The sequence below is a fragment of the Rhipicephalus sanguineus genome, chromosome 1 (genome assembly GCF_013339695.2).
Source record: "Rhipicephalus sanguineus isolate Rsan-2018 chromosome 1, BIME_Rsan_1.4, whole genome shotgun sequence".
Classification (NCBI taxonomy): domain Eukaryota; kingdom Metazoa; phylum Arthropoda; class Arachnida; order Ixodida; family Ixodidae; genus Rhipicephalus; species Rhipicephalus sanguineus.
The window spans coordinates 238,050,769-238,078,341 of NC_051176.1; the positions used below are offsets into that span (position 1 = coordinate 238,050,769).

The window sequence follows — 27,573 nt, forward strand, 5'->3', positions numbered from 1 at the left end:
GCTTCAGAAGCGGCTGGCTTACAGCCGCCTATGTATCGAAAATAGACAACGAAATGGTCCGCCTCGGTGGCAGAGTGCTTACGGAGCTCGGCTGCTGATCCGAAAGTCGAGGGTTCGATCCCGGCCGCGGCGGTCGCATTTTCGATGGAGGCGAAAGGCTAGAGGCCTGTGTACGGTGCGATGTCAGCACACATCAAGAAACACCAGATGGACAATATTTCTGGATGCCTTCCACTACGGCGTGCCTCATAATCATATCGCGAGTTTTGGCACGTAAAACCCCGAATATTGTTATTAGACAGCGAGATGACAACAGCCCGAAAGCGAAGGCGAAGCTCGATCAAGAATCACACGTATGTGGGAAAATTATGGGAATCCGATCCCAGATCTGTTTTCGAACACTCTGTTGCGTGACAGCAGGTTCGTGGACTCCGTCCAAGATATTTCGGTGTTGCAGCCCTGGACGCCTCCGCGCCGTTTCGTCGCACCCCGCGAGCCGGAGACCGCCGCGTCGGTCGTTAATTAAACTGATGGTGAACATATACCGCGGCTCTTCCCTCGAATGGTTACGGGAAGCGAGAGGTGCTTGCCTGTCATCGCGCCTGTTGCTTTCGAACCGAGCGTCGCTGTGTTTCGACCTTCGACCCCGGCAGCTGGCGTCTGGGAAGTCGCGGCCGGGTCACGTGATCGCCGTGGAGGCGGGAGAGCTTCATCGAAGCGACGGGGAGTTTACCTCCGACAGCCAACGAGACAAGCTGCTCTGAAAAACCACTTATATACTCAAATGGGCCTGGGGCCCCGTGTTTCGGGTCGCGTGGTAAAATAAAGAGCCTTCAGTAACCTTCAGCGAGTCCGGAGTCAAATACAAATACATCTCCAACAACTCTCCGACACGACCGTTCCTATAGACTCCAGAAAGCAGGCCGTTTTATCCTGTGTGGTGCCGCGAGTACTACCGATTTGGTGGTATTCGCAAGTGCAGTTGTGACTGCAATAACTTAGAAGCCTTCACATCGCACACCAAAGGGCAATGACGAAATATCCCTTAACGAGGGTAAAGCGCACTTCTCGAGCCCTAGAAGTTTGAATGCAAGTGAGGGTTCTTGTGAAGCGTCACTCTAACATTGAGATTCTTCAACCTGCTCGTAAATGCAATAATTACGTCACTGTGCCTCTCGACAAAAAAAGACACACAGAAGAAAAAGTTGAAAATGTCATGATATCGCCATAATGGAAACCAGTAGCCTTCTCGAATCGTACACTCCCCATTTCGGATTCTTATGAAAATTCATGTTTCCAAAACGATAACATAACTCGACGAAAATGTTAGTTCCATCGAACACCACGCGCTATAGGACCAAACTTTACAAACCTAGACGATGATCATTAGTACATACAGCGTCGCTTTCGTTCGATGCGTCCGTTCGCTCCAAGCGCGCTTTCTACTTAGCCCTCACGGTATTTCAAAACTCGAGATAAAAAAAAAAAAGAAAGCTTGGCTTCAGGTTGGACATTATCAATTTTACGCTCAACGCTTTATTTTTCGTGCGTTCGTTCGTGAGCGAACACAATGGCTTTGTGTACGGCCCGAGGGCTCACTTATATGCCGGCCGCTGGGTTGGCCACCCCGATGGACAACCTCTTTGTTTAGCTGTATAGTTTTCGCACAAAGCGTAGACAACGGGCAAGGGACAGACGAGACGACGTATAATTTTTCTGTCGAAGGTTTAAGCCAATCGCTTTTCTTCCCCGGTGAGTGCGGCGGTCTGGTATTTTTTGCTGTCCTCCAGCTCTGTTCCATGGCTCATCTTCGATTCTGCGCTCCTCTAACTCTCCCGTTATCTTCTTTCTTTTCTTCCTCCGCTCGCTCGTTGCGAAGTCGTTCAGCGGCGCAACATTTGGCTTCCTTTTGTGCCGCGGCTGCCATTGTCCGACGCAGCAGCTCTGGCAGTGGATAATTGTGGAATTCAAAAGCTCGGCGTAAAATAAATCGTGCGCGCGCGAGTGAGAGGGGGTGGCAACGTCGCAAAAGGGGGGGGGGAAGCGGCCACTTTTCTCTCGCTCCCTTCTCGAATTCTACCTTTCCGTGAAACGTTCGCCAAAGAAAAGCTATACTAAAGCGAAAAACATAAAAGTTAGAACCACACAAGAAGCGGGAGCGAAGGAGACGCGCGAGTGACGGAAGCGAAGCGTGTTTCAGTTGGGTAACGCCGAGTTTCCTATTGGACCGGGCGAACAATCGAAAATTGCGCAGTTTATTATGATGATTTTTGATGGGGCTCCATTCCTCCGCCTCGCGGTGGATCGCAACCACCGCTTGTCGTTATATTTTCCTACCCCCCCCCCCCCCCCTTTCATGTTTGCTTTCTGTACGAGCGTCTTCTTTTCGTTTCGTGTCTTCTCTCCTCTGCCTCGCTCTTCTCCTTCTTGGTTCTTGCGGTTTATTACATTTCTTCGCTCGCTCATCAATAGCCTGCTCTTTCATCCGACCCGGTCTTTTTTCATCTCAAAACCCGGCCCGCGCTCTTACGCCATTGAAGCGTTCGCCGGCCGAGCAAAACCGAACGTCTCGAGAAGCGAATCCCATTGTTGAATTGGGTTTCGGTGCACGCACCCGCTCGTGGTAATACTGCCAGTAATTCGGTTAAGGGCCTTTCCCCGCGTTCCTCTGCAATGCGCCACGGGCGCCTGTAAAGCGGAGACGCACACGCGAGCGACGCCACCGCGCACGCTCACGCGCGTCTGTTTGGATGCACCCACACCATACCCAATTCCTCAGGCTCGTATCGGCGCTTGTATACCGACCAACAGACACACTCCAAATCGTCAAGACGCTGCGCCAACGCTGAACACGACTGTTTCGCCATATTTGCACGTTATCTGTGCCACAATACGAAAGAGCGGCGCCTTCCATGACGGATTTGAACGCGCAGCGCCAACTGGAGGAAAATCCAGAGATGGAAACTGTATCAACAACTACCAGAGTTTCTCGAAGGCTACGTCTCAAGTTAGCTGGTTTGCACTCGTCCTGTGTCTTTCGTCCTTGTGAACGTCTCTTCTTGCGCTTTAACGTTCCCAAAAGCTATGCACCAAAAGGGACACTAAAGTGAAACAATTAATCGGTTTCGATTAATAAATTGTGCTCTGAGAACTCTAATGTCGTTAATTTCACCATCATATATCTATTAATACAGGAGAAAACCAAGGTTGAAGTTTCATTTTTAAATTTCGCGCCGAAATCTACGCACGTGACGTCCGGGATTTCAAAGTGTACTTTTCGTATGCTGGCGACATTGCCTCAACCAAATTTACTGAAACTTGGTATGTTAAGTCTATAGCCCCCTCAGAGGACAATGTACTTCATTTTTACCGATTAGGAACTACGTATGACCTAGTAGATGCCACGTCACGGTGTTTGGTGCGGGAATTTAGAGGTGGCGTCGCCACCCGTATTTTCCTTTTGCGTGTTTTCTCGCTTATCAAGTGTCTTCTCGCGGCAAGAGCGGCGATATTCAAATTGTGAAAGAGTTATTTACTAATATGAGAAAAATCGTTTTTCTCTTTAGTGTCCCTTTAAAACTAATAAAGCATTATGTCATACTACGAGGTCTAGCACCCATACTAATTTTGAACGCAAAATTGACTATTCTGCAGGTGATTTCTTGAGTAACGGCACAGATATACAATACTAAATCAGGTAATACCGTGTCAGCCAACTATACAAAACCACTCATGATCATACCTGAAGGATCAGGCATGTCATTAACCCTATTTAAACTTGACACTGTGTGCACACTTATTCACCGTTAAGGCGTTAAGGGAAAAAAAATTATCTGTCTTCAATGTAGTTGCCTTACACTGTCTCTCTCTCTCTCTCTCTCTCTCTCTCTCTCTCTCTCTATATATATATATATATATATATATATATATATATATATATATATATATATATATATATATATATATATATATATATAATATATATATATATATATATATATATAGTCTTTTCCCACTGTTCATGCCTCTGAATTTTAGGGACTTCTTATTTGCAATGCTGTCGAGGGCTACCTGTAAAGCCGGTTTTATAGCCGGTACGTAATCAAAATTCCGTCGGTTCAAGACCTTTTACATCCCGAAAAGAAAAAGAATAAAAAGAAAGAAAGAAAGAAGAAGGTCACAGTGGGCAAGGTCCGAGGGGAAAGGGTGAGTTGGGAATAATCTACTACGACAGGCTCCCAGCGTCCCCAGGCGAAATCAGGATGGAAACTCGCACGGTTCTCGCCTGGAGCTCACCGATATATAGAACGGATGGCGTCTTTCAACAGTCACACCTGAACTTGAGGTTAATGGGGTAAATTAAAACAAGTACAAACACATTACTAACAGTGGCATCCGTACACCCTCATTTGTGAAGTACTAAAAGACGGCGCACAAACACACACACACACACACACACACACACACACCACACACACACACACACACACACACACACACACACACACACACACACACACGCGCGCGCGCGCGCGCGCGCGCGCGGCGAGAGATACATGCGTGTATTATATAAATATATATTGACCGAAATCCAAAAGCAAGGACGTGGCATGATCGAGGACCACATGGTTCGCCGCTTGTAAGCATGGTCTATTACAGGCTCACGGCCTTGGGTAAGGCATCGCTGGCTACTTTCGTGGGACCATTCCGCTCGTGAACAGCACACGTCAGCAGTGGCAGTCATAAAGCTACACGCTGTTTAATCAGAAAGAACGAACGACGTTGCTCGAAAATCTGAGCAACACTACATTTACGCACAGGTAGCGAAATTACCATAGCACATACATCGTCCTCAAAAGTGACTTTAAATCGAAAGCAGCGCGAAAGCTGCAACCTCGACAAATTCAGACATGCTGAATGCAGCAAACGGCTCGAAATGAAAGAAGCGGGTGCCGAAAGCGCCAGCGATAAGTCTGTAGTTCAATGACTGCGACGTTAATCGCGAAGTTGCTTCCAAAAAGCCCAACGGCAGGCTCAAAGAACAAATGGCTGACGACCGAAGCATCGTCCTCACGGCAGAAGGGGACCGCAAAATCTCGGCAATATTCTACGCTGTACCGTACACGCACATACATACACAGACAAACGCGCACACACACATGCATACACAGACAGGCTCATCACGGCAGCGGTATTTTGTTCGAAAAAGCCCAAATAAAGCCACCGCTTGCCATGGCGGCCCCAATAGGGCCTGGGGCTGTGAATCGCAAGCGCCGTCGCTAACCGCCATCGCCGGCACCCGCCTCATTTTTGGGCGGCGGCGTCGCCCGAGGCTAAGCTTCGGAGTGGCGACGCGGGGCCGGCCGATAAAGGCCTATTCCAAGAAGCCTCGCTCGCCGGCGCTCGCCGCCGCTCTGACAGCGCGGGCTTTGCTTCACGGCACGCTCAGTGTCTTTGAGGCAAAGCACAACGCGCAGGAAACGCTCGAATGTGGATGGGTCGGCCCTCTGAGGAAACGCAGAAAGGCGAGACAGAGGAAAAATGCAATGGCAAAACTGAGCTGCACTTTATTACGACGCTGGGCGGTTATTGTGAAGCGCCACTGACAGCATATACACAACTTAATACTGCGCAAATTACTTTACTCTGGCGCTGAAACGTGTGCTGCACAGGAGGGGAACACGGAGGAAAATGCGTACGACAGCGCCTTTCAATACAAATTTGTAAGAGCGTGAGACAGCTATACACTAATTTTTCAGTAAAAGGCACACAGACATTGTACCGTTGCACTAACAGCAGAAAATAATTACTTCGTTGTTCCTCCAATGATCAGCGTCAGTGGAATGCAACTGGCACAGTGTTGTGTCCCAGTTCTCTTTCTCTCTCTCTCTCTCTCTCTCACACACACACACACACACACACACACACACACACACACACACACACACACACACACACACACACACACACACACACACACACACACACACACACACACACACACACACACACACACACACACACACACACACACACACAGAGAGAGAGAGAGAGAGAAAGAGAGAGAGAGAGATAACCACCGCGTGCATACCTCATCAAAAAACGGTCGAGCCAAATATGGAGAAGGAGCAAGGAATTATGTCGTTATTCTAAAAGACTAATTTCATTAGTGTATGCATGGTCAAACTAAATCAGGAGGTTTCCAGTACTCCGCCTACCACAGCGCCTACAGTTGGCGTGTAGATAAGTTGGAACTTATCAGGTGAACTTAGATAAGTATCATGTCCAGTTAAGAGAACCACATATTTCAACACATACGCAGAGATCAATTTGAACCGCCTTTTATAAATCCCAAACGTAGAGGAACAACGACGTTAGATCTTAATTTCCTTTTTTCACAAATCAAAAGCAACGAAGAAGCGACACCATGCTGACTCGAAAGGCGGTGCACACAACGGTGACATTTGAAGCCCAGAAATATAAGGCCAATCGAGAGCCTCACCTTAACACGTAAAGAAGACAACATCAAGGGAGAGCATACGAGGTGTGCACGGCGAGAAATTGCACACTCGCGACGCTCTCGGCAAAACAAGACCGTCGACGCACTAAAAACACAATCTGGCTCCCAGGCCACGTGCCACGCAAGCGCAAGAAAGAAAACGCGGAAGCAAGATGGGAAAATCGCAATTCGTAAAGAGCGCATTAAGAGACGCCCTGTCGCGTATGACGCACACACGCCGAGCCGGCAGCGCGCTAAAGCACAGTCAGAGCGAAATGAAACGAAGGCCGATCTCTCAGTTGGAGCATTAACATAAAAGAAAGGTACGGGCCAATAGCGACTCGTGTTGATTAAAGCGGCGACGCGCGATTGGCCGGCTCGAAATTCGCAAAATGTAAATAGCGAGCGAAGCTCGGGCCTGCCTGGCAGAAAGCTCATGCAGAATGTCTTCTCGATCCCGCACATCTCGGGGACCAGCAAAATTCTAGAGCAGCCGAGACCCCCCCACTCCTGCCACCCCGCAGCGATGGGTGCCCCTTGCTTAGTGCTTTTTCTCTGCAAGACGCACTCCGGCGTTATTTTCCTTTTTCCCCTCTTCTTGTCTTGGCGAGCTGGAAACGAGCAGCGACGGCGGTTTGCGAAAGTAAAGCTACAAATTTTCCCGTCCTGCACAAATTGAACGCGAAATAACACGTCGGGTCGATATTCTAGCTGCGAAAACACACTTTATTGCATGTTGTTGCCGAGAGCGCCCGACGGCTGCGTATTTACTCGCGAGGAGTTTGTTTTCATGTCGGCCCCGCAGCCCTGTGGCGCCGAGCAGCGCGCAGCTTGCGCAGCACGCTTCTTGAAAAATGGGGAGGATGAGGGGGGGGGGGGGCAGAAAAAGGAGGGAAGGGGCAAAAATTTTTGCACGATGCACGCGAATGCGATTGCGCCCCTGGAATTGCTTTTTTTCTTCTTCTCCGTGCTCGCTCCTGGCGGAACGAAGCATGCAGGGGCCGTCGCAAAATGGCGTCCACGGACGGCGCGCGTCGCCGCCAAAACGCGCACGCAGCGTTGTCGCCGGCCTTATTATGGCCTCCCAGTACGAACGATTAAACTGCGCGCGTGCCTGCACACGTTCGCGCCGCCCATGCCCTTCCGAAGGCAGTCGCACTCGGCATGCGCGGTCCACTGCGGGAATGTCTTCTGAGAGAGCGGCTTTGTTTACTACGGTGTAACGCAAAATGGGGCCGTTTGAAACAACGAACCGTACCAATGGGAGTCGGATGCGAGGAAGGCGGCGCACAAATAGCGTCTCTTCTACTCACGTATGCGCGACTCGCCGAAAGCCGTGGGCCACCCCAAAAATTTCGCCATCACGCGCGATGTCCTTTCTGGAGAGAAAAAAAAAAAATGGATAGCGTCGCTCTCCTTTTTTTTTTCTTGTTTATGACGGAAAGGAACACAACGTTTCTTCGGTTAGAAGAAAGAAATGGACGGAAAGTGCTCGGCGCATTTTGGTTCCCCTCATTAAACCCGCGCAACTTCTAAACGCCCCCAAGAGGGATTACAACTGCGCAAGTGAAATATGAGAGAAAGCAATTTAGCCACATAAAGGAATGGAAAAGAAGAACCTTTGCGAGCAATAAGGGTACGACTAAGGACAGCGATCGCGAACAGTAAAAGCACCGTTTACCTGCCGCCAACATCCGGCGCTACTACCCAGTCTCCTCTATCCAGGAAGGACAGTGCTCCAAGTTCGAGACGTTTGTTCCTTCGCTACAATCCCCCATCCACGTGACGCGCGGCGCCTCTCGGCGTGGTCAACAACGACCGCCAAGCGGCTAGCCGACACCCAACGGCAAGCGCGGCACAGAGAGCCGGTATCGTCTTCGACAAACAGACGGGACACGAAAAGTGCTGCAGCCGCGGCTTCTTTCCTCTATATAGGCTTCACGGAGAGAAAGAAAGGGCGCGCCGCCACGGAGGAACATCGTCTCACTGGCGGCACGCGAGCTACACACACAAATACACAGAGGGCAAAAAAAAAAAAAAAAAGAAAGAGGGCCCGAGTGCAGCAACTCACAAGCCCGCCCAAAAAAAAGAAAGAAAGCCACAACACACACACGCACACGCACAAACAAACCAAGCGCGGCGTCCGTCCACTTGGGAACGGAAGCGCGCAGGAAGCTTCAACGCAAGAAGCAGCTTGCTGTTGCGTCACCGACGCCAAGACGAATCGGTCCGTGCCGCATCAAAACAGCGAGAGGAAGGCAAGCAAAGAAGGCGGCGAGTGAAAGAGAGTACGATGAGTGCAGGCCAGTTGAAAAAGGAAGCCGCGTATGTAGTGCGGCATGCGACCTCGACCCTGACCTCCGCTCAGGTTTGACGACCCAGTCGGTCGATGACTTGCGCTTCTCGGGCCGTTCCACTGCGGTCGAACCGATCGCAGCAGCTCTTCTATCCGGAGCCCCGCCACTTAGGACCCGGGGAGGACCTCGACAGAACCTGAACCGCGGTAACATGAGCTCGCATAAGATACGCTTCGCCTGAGCCTAAAGCGGGCGCGCGCTCGGCCAATAAGTCTCGCGGGGAAGTATGCGGACAGAGTGCCGGGTTCGCGACCGGGCGCAAGGTTACCGAGACAACGCGGCTTCAGCCGCGCCCATAAGCGCTCAATTAGTCGAACGTATCGGAGCAGGAAAAGCCAGGCTGAATATGAAAGACAGATGCACATTTACTGCTCCTAAAAAGTAAAATCAAGAAATAACATTACCGACCGCAATGATTTACGGCTAAAATATCTTAAAATCGCGGTTGCCCAACCTCACAAAATTAAATGTTATAAAAAAAGCCTATCATACACACGTGTCACTTATATAGCTTTCAATATATACGACGTGTCGAGTTATAATAACGTTCTAATAACGAATTTATAACGACGTGTCGAGTTCTGTCAATGTGGGTTTCGCGTTAGCCACCATAACCAGAAAGTATATGCGCACACCAAGAGGAGCGTGAGCACGAAACCGCATATTCACGTCTCCTGTGCAAAATAATTATGCGCCAAACACACGTCCATTTGTGCGACCGCCGCCTCGCACGCATTCGAATTCTGCGTGCCTTTTTGTACACCGACAACGATATCCAAATTTTAATCAAACCCTTAATTACACCGTGGTGTCATCGCTCTCGGAAGACAAAACTGCAGGCGCACAACACAAAACTCAACTGCTGATTTGGTACACCGCATAAGTGAAGCAGAAATGTTAGTATATACGAAGGGGACACCGGATTTAAAATCAAAGCCAATGCAGACTTCGGCACCGGGGGCCTGAAGACGCAACAAAGTTCCATGAACATGTATAGGTTCCCTGACGAAGTCCAAGTTTCTCGAGAGCCTTTGTCGGCGCATTAACATTTTCAGCAGTGAAGGGAAGAATAAGAGAAACAAGAATAGCAACGAGAATAGCAACGAGAGAGAGAGAGAGAGAGATCGAGTAAAAAGAAAAAGAAACGTAACTTCTATAAGGTAACATTGAAAGAAACATCAGTAGGGAACCGACGAAAAATAAAGAACAACTAACAAGAGAGACTCGGGCGGAGATTGGAGAGGAGCACGATACTGCTGGAGCGTGGGCTAGGCGACAGGGAGATAATTCGGAGTTTGAAGAGAAAGTAAAGGGACCATTAAAAAACACCTTCCTCGAGCCGGGAGAGAGAAACGGACAGGCACAATGCCATTTGTCACTGTCGTTTCAATGTGACAGATAAAACACTATTCTCGAGAAAAAAAAAAAAAACGGGGAACAAAAGGAACAAAACAAGAGAGCTTGGCCCACCAGGACACGCGCTGCGCACGGCGTCCGCTGTAAAAGAGCGGGATGCAAAGCCCAGAAAAGAGAGAACATGGGATGAAACCGAAAAGCAGTCATGGTAACAGCGGAGAGGGCAAATAAAAAAATAAAAAGACCAAGCGCGAGAAAGATAGGACGGAAGGAACTGCGGAAGGAAGAGGAAAACTAAAAGAACGTCTCCTGCGTCTGACAGGAGGAGAATTGTGAAACCGTTGGCGCTCGAATAATTGGGATCTTCTGTAATTGGCGGAGCGACGGGCCCGCTCTCCTCCAATCAGAGCGGGGCTGCTTCTATTTTGTGCTTTCTCAGCCGCCGCTTCTGCTGCATCCCGAGGAGCGCTCCATACAGTGCTGCAGAAGCGAGCGGTGACATTACTTGTTTCGTGCACGGCGGAGGTCCGCCCTGCGTCTCCTGATCCTTCGCTCGCACTTTACGCATTTATTTTTTTATCCTTTGCCACTCCGTACGACATCATCTCGTCAGGCCCTTCTTTCTTAATTGCGTTTCGCGCCGCCATTACGACCGGCAGCGGAACACGAAACGACCGTTAAGAAATAAAAAGAAAGAAAAAAAAAACGAAAATCAAACGCCTTCATTTCCTTGGGGGCGCCTTTCTTTTTTTCTTTCTTACTCTCGCAGCTGCTTCTACAACTATTGTAACGCCGTGGAGTCGCCGGCCGTGTGGAGCAATTTGCTAAAGGAAAACGAGATAACGCAGCGGTCGGATCTCCGCTTATTGTGCGAACGTGGCTTGCGCTTGGACCGAATCTGGCCGTATGTACCTATTTCTATATAGATACGCCGATACTTGCCTTGTAATGAGTACTTTAACTGTATAGCCGTAATTGCCGTAACCTGTCTAACGCGAAACGGCAGCAAGCGTCATCTGGGGCGAATTCACACGTTGACGCAACGATTGCGTATATACATAATGTTCGTGCAAGTACTACTGTTTCAGCAAGGTATTACCGGTTCACGCACACGCCTGCGAAAGATGGCGATACCTGCTTCATTAATTGGGCAGTGACGCACGAAAGCAGCTAAATTAATAAAAACTTCCGGAGTTTTACGTGTGAAAGCCTTGATATGGTTAAGATGCACGCCGTAGTGGGGCGTGCATTGACCACCCGGGGTTACCTAAAACTAAGTACAAGTGTGTTCTTGGATTTCTCACCCACTGAAATGCGGACGTCGAGGCCAGAAATCAAGCCCGCGTCCTCGGGCATGGTAGCGCGACACCACACACACACACACACACACACACACACACACACACACACACACACACACACACACACACACACACACACACACACAAACACACACACACACACACACGCACGCACGCACGCACGCACGCACGCACGCACGCACGCACGTGTGTGTGTGTGTGTGTGTGTGTGTGTGTGTGTGTGTGTGTGTGTGTGTGTGTGTGTGTGTGTGTGTGTGTGTGTGTGTGACAGAAGCAACTGCTTACAGTCGAACGGTATTACTGTACTATGCAGCTGCTGTATTTTTTAAGCACATAAACACATGCACAGATTCGGGCTGGCAATGTGTCCTCTACGGAATGGAGGCCTCGTACTGATATAGTTGTCGATATAAGCAAGAAAGTTTCGTAAAAAGCGCCGTACCGGCTAGTGACAGACATTTCAGGGGACGGAATCTATAATATAGTGAAACGGGCTACAACACAGCCCACGACTTCTACGACACGTTCTTGAAATTATTTCTATAATGCGGCGACATCACGCCATGACAAACAATTCGTGGGTATATGAAAAAAAAAAAGAAAAGCAATATCCTGTAACACGATCGAAACAAACGTAACGTATACGCCTGATGTACACTGGAATGCGCTGAAATCTCAGCAAGAACGGCTTTGTCAGAAACGTGTATGCTGCAGCAGGGAAATGTCTTGGACAGAGATTTAAAGCAACAAACACATTTGACGATTTTCCATTGCTTCTTTCATATTGTATGCGATATGAAAATTATATAAAACGAAAACACTTAAAATTTGTATACGAGCACGGCTACGGCCGTTATTGCAAATTGTACGGAGAATAAAATGGACACTAAAGAGAGAAAAAAAGAAACTATTTTTTCTAACATTGGTAATCTATAATTTCACAACACAGAACGCACTCCTCTTAGCGCGCGAAGACGCTCGCTAAGATAGGAAACGCGCAAAAAAGAAAATACAGGAGGCGACGCCAAGTTGAAGTTCCCGCACCAGCTCGCCGTGACGTCATAGATTTTGACGGCGTGTGCTAGGGCTTACGTAACTGTTTGTCGTTAGAAATGATTGAGGTTGCATTCTAACGGACTCAAAGTGTTAAGATGTCAATTTGCAGAAAACTTCATTGAACCAATAGCCAAAATACGCGAAAAAGACAATGAAATTCGTGACGTCACACCGACAGTTAACGTGCTGAAGTTTCGGCGCGTAATTCAAACATGAAACTGACCACTTCCTATTCTAATAATCAGCCTAGGATGCCGATATTAACGACCACAGAGTCATGACAGAATAGCTTATCTGTCTAAACTGGTTGAATTTTCACCTCAGTGTCCCTTAAAACAAAATGTCACTTTTACACAACGCGACATATCAACTGAGGCCGCGCAACACACACCCCTCACCCACGGTACGCCAGCATTTCCGCGCGAACCACGATTAATAATAATAATATGTGGGGTTTAACGTCCCAAAACCACGATATGATTATGAGAGACGCCGTAGTGGAGGGCTCCGGAAATTTCGACCACCTGGGGTTCTTTAATGCGCACCTAAATCTAAGTACATGGGCCTCAAGCATTTTCGCCTCCATCGAAAATGCAGCCGCCACGGCCGGGATTCGATCCCGCGACCTTCGGGCCAGCAGTCGAGCGCCATAACCACTAGACCACCGTGGCAGGGCGAACCACGATTATAACAACGTACACGCACAAAAGTAACAAAAGTGACGTACACGCACAGCACTGAGCAGTCATAGCACATACAAAACATGCCCATTCCACATTTACCGGGAGCCTGGCGCCTCAACTTTTGCTGGCTAATGGTGCATCGTGTTGAAGACTTTGCGTACGACTAACGATACAAAGGCGGAAGACCTGCCAATGAAGTGTTGCAGTGAACTCGAGATACGTGAAATAATTAATCATGATTAATTAATACTGCACGCAGTATTCTTGCCCGACCCTGGAGAGGATCGACAAAAAGAAGGTGTGCGTTTTGTTTTCTTCTTCAAATGGAACAGCGGCAGGCCTGTTATTGGCTGAATTACTGACGTTGGACATACAGGCAAAAGCGGTCGGCAATTGGCCAACACTGCTAACGACCGAAAAGGCTTTGTGAATCAGTTAACGACATTGGTCGACCCTCTTAACTAACGCGTAGCACCGCAATTGACTGGCACCAGTTTGTACGAAAGTCTCTGCCGTAAGCTTTTTGGGAATACGTGTTTCGAGTAGAACAACGCAGTTTCCACTATAGAAACCGTGTGATTCATGTTTACCTTTAAGCACTATAGTTCTGGGCGCAGCGTACTACGAAAACTGTGCGAATGACCCGTTGCCTAATTGTCGTCCCAAATGCAGAGTTACTTACTGTTTTTTGAAGAACTTTTCCACCTTCAACTCACCTCCATTTCCCCCCTACCCACACTACCTATCGTGTTTCCTTCCTCTTAGTCACATAGAGCCTTCATCGATAATACCTTCTTTAGTCAGCTACCTTTTATCTTATACACTCAGAGTTGACCGTCGCCTCATCTTATATTAATAGGTGACCAAACCTTCGCTCTCGTCCCTACCCTGCAATGTGCCTTTCCACCGCAGCACCTTCGGCGAATTTGAAAGTGGAATAAACGTGGTTTCATTCATTCATTCCCTGCAATGTGCGCCACTTAAACTTGATCGTTCCTCACATGTAGCTGTTCCGAACTCTTCTTTGCACCATATACTCCCCACAGCCATGGATGTTCTTAGTGCTAGACATTTTCCTTTGAAATGCTTTCGGTGCTATATACGACACAGAATTTCTGACCGTGAGATATACAGGAAAGGTTAACTCCTCCGCGTGCACGTAACGCGCCTAAGAATATTTTCAACGCTTCCACGCTGGTTAGGCCCTAAAGACCATCTTTCTTAGCACGCTGTTTCTTTCGCACGCTATCGAAGCTGAGTTATCATTCAAGTCGCCGTGCCCGCCTCTGATAACAGCGCCAATATTCTTCGCAATTAATGCAGGTTAATATGCACGAACAGTTTTGAAATGTAAACCATCATTTTTGGACAATATTGTTTTATTTTAGTGCGTTCAACGCAACGGTTTACTTGCCACGTGCTGCAATATGCAGTACGCGCGATGGTCATTCTGATTCGACATAGCGCACGCGCACGAACGCGCCCATAACAAGGAACCACGACCAGCACGGTCAGTTGATCAAAGACTGAACCGGAGGTAACAATGCGCTTTTAAGTGAAGTGTAGTTAATCTATGTCACTGTGGCTATTTCATTAAGCGTCACAAAAAACAAACCAGCGGCTGTTAAAGTAAATCAGTAGTCCGAGTGGTACAAGTTCTTTATACTTGGCGAAAAATCAGACTCTGTTTAGGCACTGAGGCACCTGTCCGACGATATGAGTCGCCAGTAATCTAACGCAATCGAAATTCTGGCGCAATCGAACTTAGGAAGCAAGGACAGTTGTTGAATCCCGGTTTTGTTTAACCTTGGCATTCCCCGCCATGGTGGTCTAGTGGTTATGGCACTCGACTGCTGACCCGAAGGTCGCGGGATCAAATCCCGGCCGCGGCGGCTGCATTTTCGGTGGAGGCGAAAATGTTTGAGGCCCGTGTACTTAGATTTAGGTGCACGTTAAAGAACCCCAGGTGGTCGAAATTTCCGGAGCCCTCCACTACGGCGTCTCTCATAATCATATGGTGGTTTTGGGACGTTAAACCCCAGATATTATTAGTTTAACCTTGGCATTGTGAAGTACCAACGCCTGCGATGGCGTGTGTGCATTTCGCTTGGCTATGCTGTCGACAAGCCAGACATTTCGTCGGCCACGCGCACTGCTCATTCAATACCAGTTGATTTTATCTGCAAAATCACACACGATAGAGGGGAAATATAGGCAGACGGTGAGACTGTTTCGCCAGAGGGGGAAAAAAACATATTACCGTATCGCAACGCGCCAAAACTTGACTGCGCGTCCTTATCGCGCGACGGGACGCCTCGGCGCATGCGCGAAGGGGACGCGGCCGCGTCCACTAGGGATTCGCCCGGGAGCCCAGCGGCGAGAAGAGAACGCCGAACTACAGCCGAACGTAGCTCGTCGGGAGCCGGACAAAAGTCAAGATGGCGGCGGTTTAAAGCGCGCCAAACGGTGGCTGTGACGACGACGACGGCGGCGTGCGCGCGCGCTCCGCACAGTCATCCTTCTCTCTCGACTGCCGCTGTCTGCCACCAAGTTGCCACCGAACGACACGGGGCCGGTCGGGAGGGGGGTCTCCCTCCCGCTCACGCAGAAAAAAAATCGATATTGTTCTCCAGTCTGAACAGCGGCACTGGCCGGAAAGAAGAGAAGGAAAAAATAATGTTGAAAAAGAAGCACATACATAACCGATGGGAGGAGGGAGCTGGACAGAGGGAGGGAAAAAACAGAAAAGGAGGGAGACCGCTGGCCATTACAAAGAAAAAGAGCCGGACAGCGTCAAAAGAAGATTCCTATATTTATACATACATTTTGCTTCTCTCTCTCTTTGTCTGTCTTTCGTTCTTATTTGATGACTTTTACACGCCAAGCATTGCATGCGCGCGTTTATTTATATTGCCATCCGCACGGGCCTGGCTTTTCCGTTCAGACGTTAATGCAACGCCAAGCACGAACAATGGTGGGGAGAGGAAGAGAAATCGAGAGGAAGGGCGAAAAGAAAGATCACTCAGCGCTCGCCGCTAGGTTGCCAAGAGACATGCCTACTCCATCTCACCGTCAAAAGAGTGAGAAAGAAAAAAAGAAAAGAAAGAAGCGTAATGAATATGTAAAATGAACAAAAATATCTGACGGCTTCGAATACTTGCAACGCCCCAACACAATAGCCACTTTGCTTCGCTGGCGTAAGGAACAGTGATAATAAGGAAGAGAATACTCTAAGATGCATCTTTCATGCATCAAAAATAACGAGAAGTCCAGTATATGCTGAGGGTACGACGTCCGAGAGATGGATAGTATGCGCAGCGTATCAAGGAAGTTCGTTCTCGGGACGGATGAGAAGATAATGCGTTACGCAAACGTGAAAATACGTTCTTTCCCAAAGAGTATCATCCAAAGAATAAGTACTTTACTGGCACCAGCTAGCATGTATCCTTTATTAAGCTACGTCACGGCAGCCGTCTCCTTCACGCGTCAGTGCCACTAGGCGTCAATGACGCTTCAGCTATCAAAAACCTCGACACAACACAACGAAGTCACGTTTTTCTCGCAAATCAGTGTTCGTGTACGCGGTAACACTGCACTCAACGTGTGAGCGTTCTTCCTATTCTTTCTTTAGTCTGCCTTAAACATTGTTAATTCCATGTGAAAAATATGCGCCAGTCAGCAAGCTTCGAATGTCTCGACACCACGCGGCTCCCTGCTGCTTTTCAGTCAACTTGATCTGGCGCAAGCTTCTTTGACATATATCTTCCACGCGCATGGGAGTAAGGCGAAAGCACGTGTGGTCCTCCACGCGCAAAGATGTGCCGTGAAATGCCTGAACCTTCTATGCCACGACAACGCCATCGTCTGGGGCTGTGGTTCGACTTCACACGTCGTTCCTAACTTTACTGCCGGAATTCGAAATTGATCGCTATAAACAGCGCCAGCACATGCTTGCGATGTTTTCGCGCTGAACAACTCCGGACTACAACGCAAAAATATTCGCACTTTTCTCGAGCTCTAAGAGTGAGCTGAAAACTGTTTAAGTCAGGCTACATATTCGAATGAACAAGCTATGACGCACGGGTATTCCAGAGGCGTTTTACATCTGCTATAATGACATCATGCGCAATGAAAAATAGCGAATATATATATATATATATATATATATATATATATATATATATATATATATATATATATATATATATATATATATATATATATATATATATATGTCCTGTCCAGTATAGTGCAGCATACCTAGAAAGAGCTTTCACGAGAACCTGCCAGCTGCTGCGAGGTACAAGTAAATATGTTCGCTTCTCGCTTTTTCCGGACCTCCTCGTCCCATATGTGTGAAGTGTTCCTGACCGCGATATGGAACTACGACGGCGGAGTCACTCATACGTTCATTCTTACCCGCCGTGGTATAGCTCAGCGGGTGCTGCGCTCCTTTGCTCGATGAGGCGGGTTCGATTCCAGACCAAGGCAACTCCATTCCGGTGCGGGTGAAGTCCAAAATAACACTCGCATAGTTATATTTAGGTGCACGTTAAATGAATCAAGGTGTTCAAAACTAATCCGGAATGCCTCATAATCATATGAACGAGTGAAGGGGAATTTCAGGGCTCGTTATTCTCTGTTAGACACAAACCTAATGAAATCTAACAGACAATGAGGCCAAGGAACGTGTAGGGGCCGTTATTTGTTGCAATTATGATACAAATGTGAAGAAATTAACGTGGACGAAAAGACAACTCCCCAGGCTTACATGCACAGAAGTACCCGATAAAGTGGACGGGAGGACGACCGCCGCTCGATTGGTAATGCATCGGACACGTTATTCGAAGGTTGCAGGTTCGGTTCCTGCCGGCGGCAAGTTGTCTTTTCGTCCACCTTAACTTCTTCCCATTTATATCAAAATTACCACAATACAGTTAAAACACTACAAATAACGTCCCCTGTACCTTCCTCGGCCTCACTGTCTATTGGTATTCACCATCGTACGCTGGTTTCGGCCCATAAAACTACCCGAACCTAATTAATCTATTACACGTTCGTCGTCTTCTTGAAGATTTTATCGCTTTTCCTGCCTTTGCCTTGCCTCCGGTCACTCGAACATTCGTCAGATTTTGACGTGTTTTTGGAGTGCAATCCACGCGCCTGTTATTACGCTGCAGGCATTTTATATGTATTAAACCAAAATTCATGGATATATATATATCACGTCGTCGTGACATGTGTATTCACATTAGCAGTCAAACACACAGTTTAAAATGGAATGTGTGTGACCTCAGTATATTGTCAAGCGCGCTTTCATGTAACCGACCGGTTGCACCTATAATCACTGCCTTGCGCGCGCCGCGCCGGAATGTCGAACATTCCCGATTGTTTTGGATTGTTCTGATAAGCTTGAGCGCCCCACGCGAACAGCAGCGATTATTCAGCAACTAACGCGGTCACCAACGATAAGCATGGAATACACGATGTCACATGTATAAATGCCGACGCGCTTTACCGCTGATCAGACTACTCAACGGCCGACGACTGCTCTCGCCGCTATCAGTGTAAAGCGTGAATCGCTCGTACGTTGACTATTCATTTTCCGAGCACAAGTTCGCCCAAATAAAGCGTTCTGTATTTACCAGTCTTGCCGCAGCCTTCTTCACCGTCGCAACCACGTGACAATATGCACGTATGCAAATACAAGTACTTTTGTTTGTCTCACGGCGTACGGACGTTCATAAACGTTGCCGGGCTAAGAATCACTCAGTTATGGCTTTCAAAGAGATACTAATGCTCTCTCGCTGCCTAAACGTCGCCTCGATACGCGTGTTCTTCTGGCGGCGACAGTGGCGAGAAGAGGATGCGTGTTGCGCGAAACGAAACCGAGGGGGGAATAAGGCGATCGGTCTCGTGAGCGGCAGCCACGCCTGCGTGCGGCCAGAAGAGGTGTGGGCCGAAGCAGCAGCCGCGCGACACAAGAGCGCGTTACGTCGCGGTCCCCGACAGGCGTCTTTACACGGGGCCACAAGGACGGGCCTGTTGAAGCGAGACAAACGACTGCACCTCGTGTATACATCCGAGCTCGGCCTCCATGAATCATGGTCAGCCAGTAGAGATCCCAGACAGCGCAGAAAGGAAGTGTCGAGAGAAAGAGGGACACGGCGAAAGAGAGAAAGAAAGAAGCACTAACGAAAATCTGAGGGGTCAGAAACAAGCCTGGCCATTTGGGTCTTTCTGCGGCGGTGGGAACCACGCTTTCGGGGCCACTGCTATTCTTGTCATCTATTCTTTTTTTTTTTTCGTACTTGGTGGCAGTCTTCTGTCTCTCCTCTATATGGGATTGAAAGAGAGAGAGCATACATATAGCCCATCAAAAAGAAGGGAAAGAAGAGCAGGACGGAGGAAGAGAGAGAGAAAAGAAAGAAACAAAATGTTGCATGTCCACGCTGAGGTTCCCACTGTAGCAGCAACACGAGCGGTTTCCCTCGCGTGAACATTGTGGCCACGTTCACTTAAAATATCCTCGCGCTTCCCCTGCTACGCCTCCCCGCTGCTCATCTCTGCTGCGAGCATTTTCTTGTTTTTTTTTTTATTGGAAGCGATGACCACCGATATAGAACAAGACAAAGAAGGCAGCCCCAGTTAACTTTATCGTCCCAGCACACTGCTGAAAGGAGCCGAGTTTTCAATTATTGGTTAAAAAGAGCGTAGTGGGGGTACCACGTGAAAACTTTGAAATCGGTGTCGACAAATTTTTGCCAAGTTCTAACGCCTAAACTTGGCGGGAGGCTCAACTGTAAGCAGCCGCATGATGGGCCAATCGTGCAGACAAGTTACATATACGGTAAGCGGTCAGCCAGAATGACACGCGTTTCAAATTAGGCGAATATGACGCAGGAACCCATTTACCGTTGCCGCCTGAAAAGTACGATCGATAAACGAAGCAAATATGTTAGTCCCGAATTCGTATCTTAGTGTATACAACCACCACGCAATTCCTCGCGTTCGCTGTGCCGGCGCCGCATGGTGAAGCGATGGCACTTCTTCGGCAGCGTGGACGCCGGTAATATAATTTGCCAAGCTTCGCTGGAATAAACCACGAATAATACTTTGCCGATCGTCACGTGAAATAACCTTTTTTGAGAGCTTGGTCCCGGCTACTCGTGATACCGTCTGTTAAATGCGAATAGCGTTTCCTAAGCTAGCACGACGGGGGTCACGGGCAATGTATACACATACACACCCGCGCGTGAGTGACGTCATCGCAGCGCATATGTACAACGGATAAATATAAATAAACAAATGAAGACGTTTAAAATCTTCCAGCGGCGGCACTTGAACGCTGGGTCTCTGCACCGAAGCCCGACGCTCCGACCACTACGCCAGGCACATGTCTCACGAGGCGAAATAGAACGCCTATAGGAATGTCCCGCGTGCAAGCAAGTGCATCAAGACGCTCCACACGCTTTCAGAACACTGATAGTTTCGTCCTGTCGACTTCATGCTATTTGCACTAACAATGAAAATTGGCACCAGTCAATGTCTGCTGTAATTATTCTTGTTTTCTTGATTCTGCCATGGCGCCAAAGATGGGTGACAACAGTGCGCGTGCACCGCTGCCTCAAAGGAGTGCGGCACGGTTGAATCTGGGGAATGCATGGTCTGACTTAGCAGCTGAGATGAAAACGGTCAAGACGTCATAGTATACCTAACATCATCATCATCATCATCATCATCATCATCATCATCAGCCTGTCTACGCCCACTGCAGGGTAAAGGCCTCTCCCATGTTCCGCCAATCAACCAGGTCCTGTGCTTTCTGCTGCCACGTTATACCTACAAACTTCTTAATCTCATATACCCACCTAATTTTCTATCCTCCCCTCACGCGTTTGCCATCTCTTGGAATCCAGTCAGTTACCCTTAATGACCACCGGTTATCCTGCCGACGTGCTACGTGCCCGGCCCATATCCATTTCTTCTTCTTAATTTTAGCTATGATATCCTTAACCCCCGTTTGTTCCCTGACCCACTCTGCTCTCTTCCTGTCTCTTAAGGTTACATCTATCATTTTCCTTTCCATCGCTCGCTGCGTCGTCCTCAATTTAAGTTGAATCCTCTTTGCAAGACTCCAGGTTTCTGCTCCGTATACCTAACAGTTAGCAATTAATTCGCAGACACAGTCGTCAGCTTCCAAATCTAAAACGCCAATCGTTATTTCTGAACGTAACCAAAATTGCCTAACCAATATGGGTAATGAGATAACACACACACACACACACACACACACACACACACACACACACACACACACACACACACACACACACACACACACACACACACACACACACACACACACACACACACACACGCACGCACGCACACACACACACACACACACACACACACGCACACACACACACACACACACACAGATAGAGAGAGAGGCGGACACACACGCGCCTGCCATGAGGGTCCGTACGAAAGCATTACTGTGCGCCTCTCTCTATCTCTCTCTCTCTCTCTGTGTGTGTGTGTGTGTGTGTGTGTGTGTGTGTGTGTGTGTGTGTGTGTGTGTTTGTGTGTGTGTGTGTGTGTGTGTGTGTGTGTGTGTGTGTGTGTGTGTGTGTGTGTGTGTGTGTGTTTCAGGGGCGTAGCCAGAAATATTTTTCGGGGGGGGGGGTTCAACCATACTTTATGTATGTTCGTGAGTGCCCATACATGATTGATCGTGACCCATACATGATTGCCCACAACTCGACGGTACTACGGCAATAGGCGACGACACACCGAGCTGCAGCGGTTAAAAATGAATTTTTAAGTAGCAGGCTAGCTACAGGCATAGACTGTTTGGAGCGAATTAGGCAGGCCCTGACACAGCGCAGCAATTAACCAATGCGAGAAAGAAAGCTGCAACCGGCCTATGCAGTCAAGAGAACGTACAACAAACACGGAGGTGTTCCCCAAATGCTGCGAAAAAAAGTAGAAGAGGAGCTCAGAATGACTGCGTTGCTGCAGGCCACCTGAGACTGTCCGTCACTAAGGAGAAGCAGCGATGAAGCATCATCGGAGAGACTGCAGCGCTGCTGGCCCACACCGGCTACAATGGATGGGAATAGACAGCCGCCTCCAACAAGCTTTCCTTTCGGTAGCGCGCGCTTTGCATTTCAGCTCCGTTTCACTTTTCGATTATTGCTTCGACGCCGCTGCCTGTTGTATATGCCACCGCTCTTTCGAACGTTTCCTCCCCACGCTTTTCAGCCGGCGCGAGACATGCAAAGAAGCTGCCGCCACCACCGCTGAGAAAGCCAACAGCGGGAAAGCTAGGTACAGCGAAAAAAATAAAACAAAATTGAAAGCACGCGTGCAGGCACGCAAACAGGTAAGGCAGACGCTTTCAAAGACAGCTGTTTTTTGTTGGCTCCACAACGGCGCCCTCATAGGAGCGCCCAGACACAAAATCGGAGCAAAGGCGGGGTAAAAGGAAATATTCTTTTTTTCCCGAGCCTTGAACTTGACAATGAAACCCGTGGGGGGCTTGCAACCTGTGGTCACAGTCTCTGCGCAGTCTGAGCTGAACGCCGACACGCTGAATACGTATGGCAACCGCTTCTTTGCATTCTATTTCCCAGTGAATAACGCTCAATTCTGTGTGCAGGAGAAACACTGGCTACGGAAGGAAATGGCTGCTAAGCATAGAAGTAGGAGCGAGCGAAAACTTTTTAGAAAAGCATGTGCCAGTACATTAAGTCCAGCGCTGTTGCTGTCGGCTTCCCCATGCTTAAGGTGGAAGGAGAGAGATCTTCTCAGCAAGAGAAAGCTGCCTTCCCATGTACTGTGCTCGGTAATTTGCAATAGTTTGGTGAAGCTAGAAGCACACTCCCTTATCAATTTATAAGAAGCACACGCACGCACACACACACACAAACACACGCGCGCGCTCTCTCTCTCTTTCTCTTGCTCCAATAAAGCCACGTAAGAATTGCACGTGCTCAACGTTGTCGTGCGATATGCAGCCCTTCACGGCTACAAATTATATACATTCAAGGTCGACTGTTTTGCAGGCGTCATATACGTGGCGATTTATGCTCGAAAACTTTACATAGTATTGCTGACCCACTATTTTAATTACATGCGGCCTGATGAAAATTAACATCAAATTGCGGGGTCTTAAACACAAAAATCACGATATAACTGCGAGGCTCGCCATGGTGGGAAACTTCGGAATAATTATGACCTCCTGGGGTTTTTCAACGTGCACATCAATCTAAGTAGAGTGGTGTGTTCGCATTTCACAAGCATAGAAATATGGCCGCCATGGCCGGCAACTGAACCCACGCCCTCGAGCTTAAAGCAGCGCGACACCTTAGCCACTAAGCCACGGCGTGTTACATGTCGCGTAACGCAGCTATAGCTACTGGACAAAAGTCTAGTGCAACGATCGGCAAACACCCAGTGTTCCACTTCCACCGATTCCCTAATATACTATAAACTGAAGGCCTTATACATAATGTCGGAACACCAGCTATGCCATCTTCTGTTGTTCCTCCATTTCCATGGTACCTACTCCGTTACTTGCATTTCATGACTTGCCAAAGTGCACTTCTCCTGACCCCAACCAGAACGTCGTCTGCTTTAGTTCTTCACACCACGATGCTGTCACTTTTAATGTTAGGCCTGTGCTTTTCTTGCTGGAGCACTGAACAATGATTTAGTTTTCCGTATACCTTCAAACCTACCTTGAGCGCTTAATTTCTAGTTCCAGCTTACATTGAGCAACTTGGTGCTCCATCCTTGATAGAGGAGCTTGGCATAACACGCGTAGACACAGCAGACAAAAGAATACCGAGCAATCACGGCAACTCACCCATTAAGTGTAGTCTTTGTGAGAAACCACCCTAGGAAAAGCCTGGCCACGGCATGGAGGATCTGGGTGCCCAGCCAGTTGGACTTCTCTGTGCTCCGGTCAAGAAAGGCCCGCGTATCAGCATCAAGCTCACATTGCACGAAGCTCTGCAGCAGAAACTCGTCCGTCAGCTGATCTGTGTCAATGCTGTACCACTGCGATGCGAAAAAAAAGAAGAAGAAAGAGGGCGCAGCTGTTTTTTTAGGTGTTTATATGCTATAATACTAAAGGAAGTCAGTTCCCGCCCAGGAACAAGTAAGTATACATAAGTATAAGGAAGATAAAAAGTATACTACAGACCGCATGATGCACATGACTTCATTTTTGCTTCTAGCTCTAAGTACTCCAGAGTGAGATAACACACGTGCACAAAGCTAGGACACAACAATCGAGGATGCATTCAGTGCGTTGCGTTACGGCTTACCGTCATGTACGCAAGCCATAAGAGCGTTCTTACAAAGGGCGGAATGTCATCAAAAGCACAGCATATTCCAAAAAGCAGCCATTGCTTAAATAATGGGTGTTTTAAGGCTGAGTAAACATTCGGTGTGGACACTTCTTCATGAGATTCAGAAGGGAACTGTGAGCGTTGGGAACAAACTGTTTTAAGTGTGGGTGTGCATGACGCGTGTCCCTGGCGCGACATGTGGGTGTCTATGTGGCACATCCGTGCACGCCCATGTACGCCGAATGAACTGCAAATTTTAAAGAATACGCGAAAAGATATCGCCATACAACGAAAAAAGGAAAAAAAAAATCAGGCCGAATGAAGAAAAGTTGCATTATACTATACCACGCAACGTAGACTTCTTTACCCTTCCCATATTCTTTTTTCCCCTCCCTTGATTTTGATTGCGGATGGATGGAAAAACTTCCACCTGCAATCTCATTCTCTCAAGAATACTCCAGAACTGCAAACTAATGAATTCAATGTGTAATCGATGAAAACTTTGATCGTAAGCTAACGAATAATAAAAAAAGAACAACAGAATAACACGCACTGCAGCAACTCAAGCGGACGATCCAAGCACAGTGAAAAGTACGAGTATATACGAATGGAACAATAAGACTGGAGCAATACGACCTAAGCATCGCCAGGGAATCAAAACGCCGTCGTTACATAGGCACACAACAATAAAGAAACCATAACACAAATGGGACTCGGCTAATGAGCGAGAGACGTTCGCAAACAAGTTGCAAACACAACCACCACCGACGCCAAATCCCCGTTCCCTCCCAGACCGGGAGGGCGCGCGCGTGCGGAAGCTAACGTCTCAATCCCCGGCACACATGTAGCTGGTATCGGCGAGGCGATAGACATCTTCGGGAAATTCATTGTCGCCGAACCCCTTACGGTGTCAGTGCGCACGGTTGCGGCGGCGCCCGGATTGCCTAACGCCGGCAAGAAAGCCACCCCGTTAGATCGAAGAGCCCATAATAGCTCGCGTTCGCGCCACCGGCCGACAGAGTCTTTGGCAGGAGGGGGGTAACACGAAGTCCCCGTGCAGAACATTATAACCCCATCCACATTCGGAGGAAAGAACCACGCGGTACCTGCCAGCGCGCCGATGAAGCTCTGGCCTCTTGCGCCCATCTGGGGAGCTCCGCTGCTGGTTGCGCAACGCCTCAACCCTATTCTCTAAACCCCCACCCGCTGCCTTCCGTGGTTTCTTGGCGCCCCCCCCTCCCGGTTGACTGTGTTCCCCTCCATTTTGGGGAGAAAGGGTTCCGGGGGTGCACCATTGTGTGCAGTCAAGGGCCTTTCGCTCCCGCTTCTCTGCGCCTATTAGCCAATGTTTCCTCGGCGCGTGATGGTCGCATTGTGCGCGACGTCGGCTCCGCGTAGATAGCGTCGCCACGCATCCCCAGTTCTGGCACGCGGAAGAAGGGACGGCGCGCGTTCGCGTGAAATCAACTCCTAATCGACTGTGAAAAGACGCCGGTTTCCCAGAGCCGCCGCAGCTCCTGCGCGTCGTGTCGTTACACGCGTCGTTTGGGTGACGCTAAGCAGCCGCCGCCTTCGTGAGACGTTAATTTTATACTTGCCAAGACTGTTGCTCTTTTACCGAATGGGTACAAACACTGCAACAAATGAGAACGGTTTTTTATGTAAATTGTGCAAGTGAGCGCTATTGTCCGAACGCGAATTATTAGTGAAGGCGACGAATGAACTCGATACAGCTGCAAGCTTTAACAACATGCATCACGTACGATTTATTATTATTATTATTATTATTATTATTATTATTATTATTATTATTATTATTATTATTATTATTATTATTATTATTATTATTATTATTATACATGTGAACGGGAACAAATCAATCTTGTATGAAATTGCGTAACCTACAGAGTTATATTAAATTAGCCAAGACCGATCAAACCATCAAGATTATTTGGTTCATTGTGTTCGCAATGCCTTCAAATCGTAAATATAAGAATTAAGAATATCATATAACTTCATATCGCTCCTTCTTTTGGTACAGCGAACGATTCTTTGCAGTTTGTCAAGGTAGGTTTGATGTAGCACAATGGTAAGTGACGCGAAGAAACAGCTGGTGATGAACATGGCCGACAACAATTCGCAGAAATATTTAATTTAATGCGAGAGGAACTGGAGAACGCATCGGCGAAAATAGTGAATGCGAAGCAGTCAATGATGAATGGCGAAAACATACAGGGCGTGGCCTTACAGTGTCAGGAAGGAAAAGTTGTTAACTACAGAAAAAAAAAAGTATGAGGGTGCTGGCTTATCTTACAGCCAAATTCAAACACAGTGATAGTTTCAGTTTGTCAGTTACCGTTACGTCAAAGGCAGACGACACTACGAAGACTATAGCCCTGACGTATGAGTTCGTAGATGCTACGGGAGTATGCTATAGACAGAAAAGGACGGCTTCTTTCACTAGTCTAACGCGTTGCACCACCTTCTATTTCGAAAAGAAGCCATCACACCCTCGAAGACAACTGCTATACACTCATCACTTCGCCGCACAGGCTGCTTCAAGGAAACACAATTTTGTATACGCCTCGGCTGGAAAGCGAAGATAAAATTTGCACACCCGAAAGTTTGCGTCCATTTGTAAAAGTGTAAAGTTTCTTGCCGCAGAATGGAAACATAAAACGGCCACGATCGGGGGTAAAGAAAAGAGAGACAAGGCAGGGCCGCCATGAAATATAAATTTCCAACACAAAAACGGGAGGCGCTGCACGGGTGGGCAAGGTGGGCTACGCATCTCTCGCTGAATATACAGTAACCCGATAGACGAAAGTTCTATACGAGGGAGGCGCACGCCTCAATCGACACAGGAGCCGCGGTGGCGGCAGCAGCTTGAAAGTCGCACCAGGAGCGCCATAAAGACCGTGAAGGTCTTGCACTTTT

General features: G+C 48.2%; 1 protein-coding gene across 1 annotated transcript in view; it reads right to left on the minus strand.

Annotated features, from left to right (window-relative positions):
- Positions 1 to 27,573, minus strand: part of LOC119375233 (protein-L-histidine N-pros-methyltransferase-like) — a 195,623-nt gene that overhangs the window by 118,380 nt on the left and 49,670 nt on the right. Inside the window, 1 exon segment of the mRNA XM_049420440.1 lies at positions 24,150 to 24,343. Coding sequence (XP_049276397.1) covers positions 24,150 to 24,343 — 194 coding nt within the window.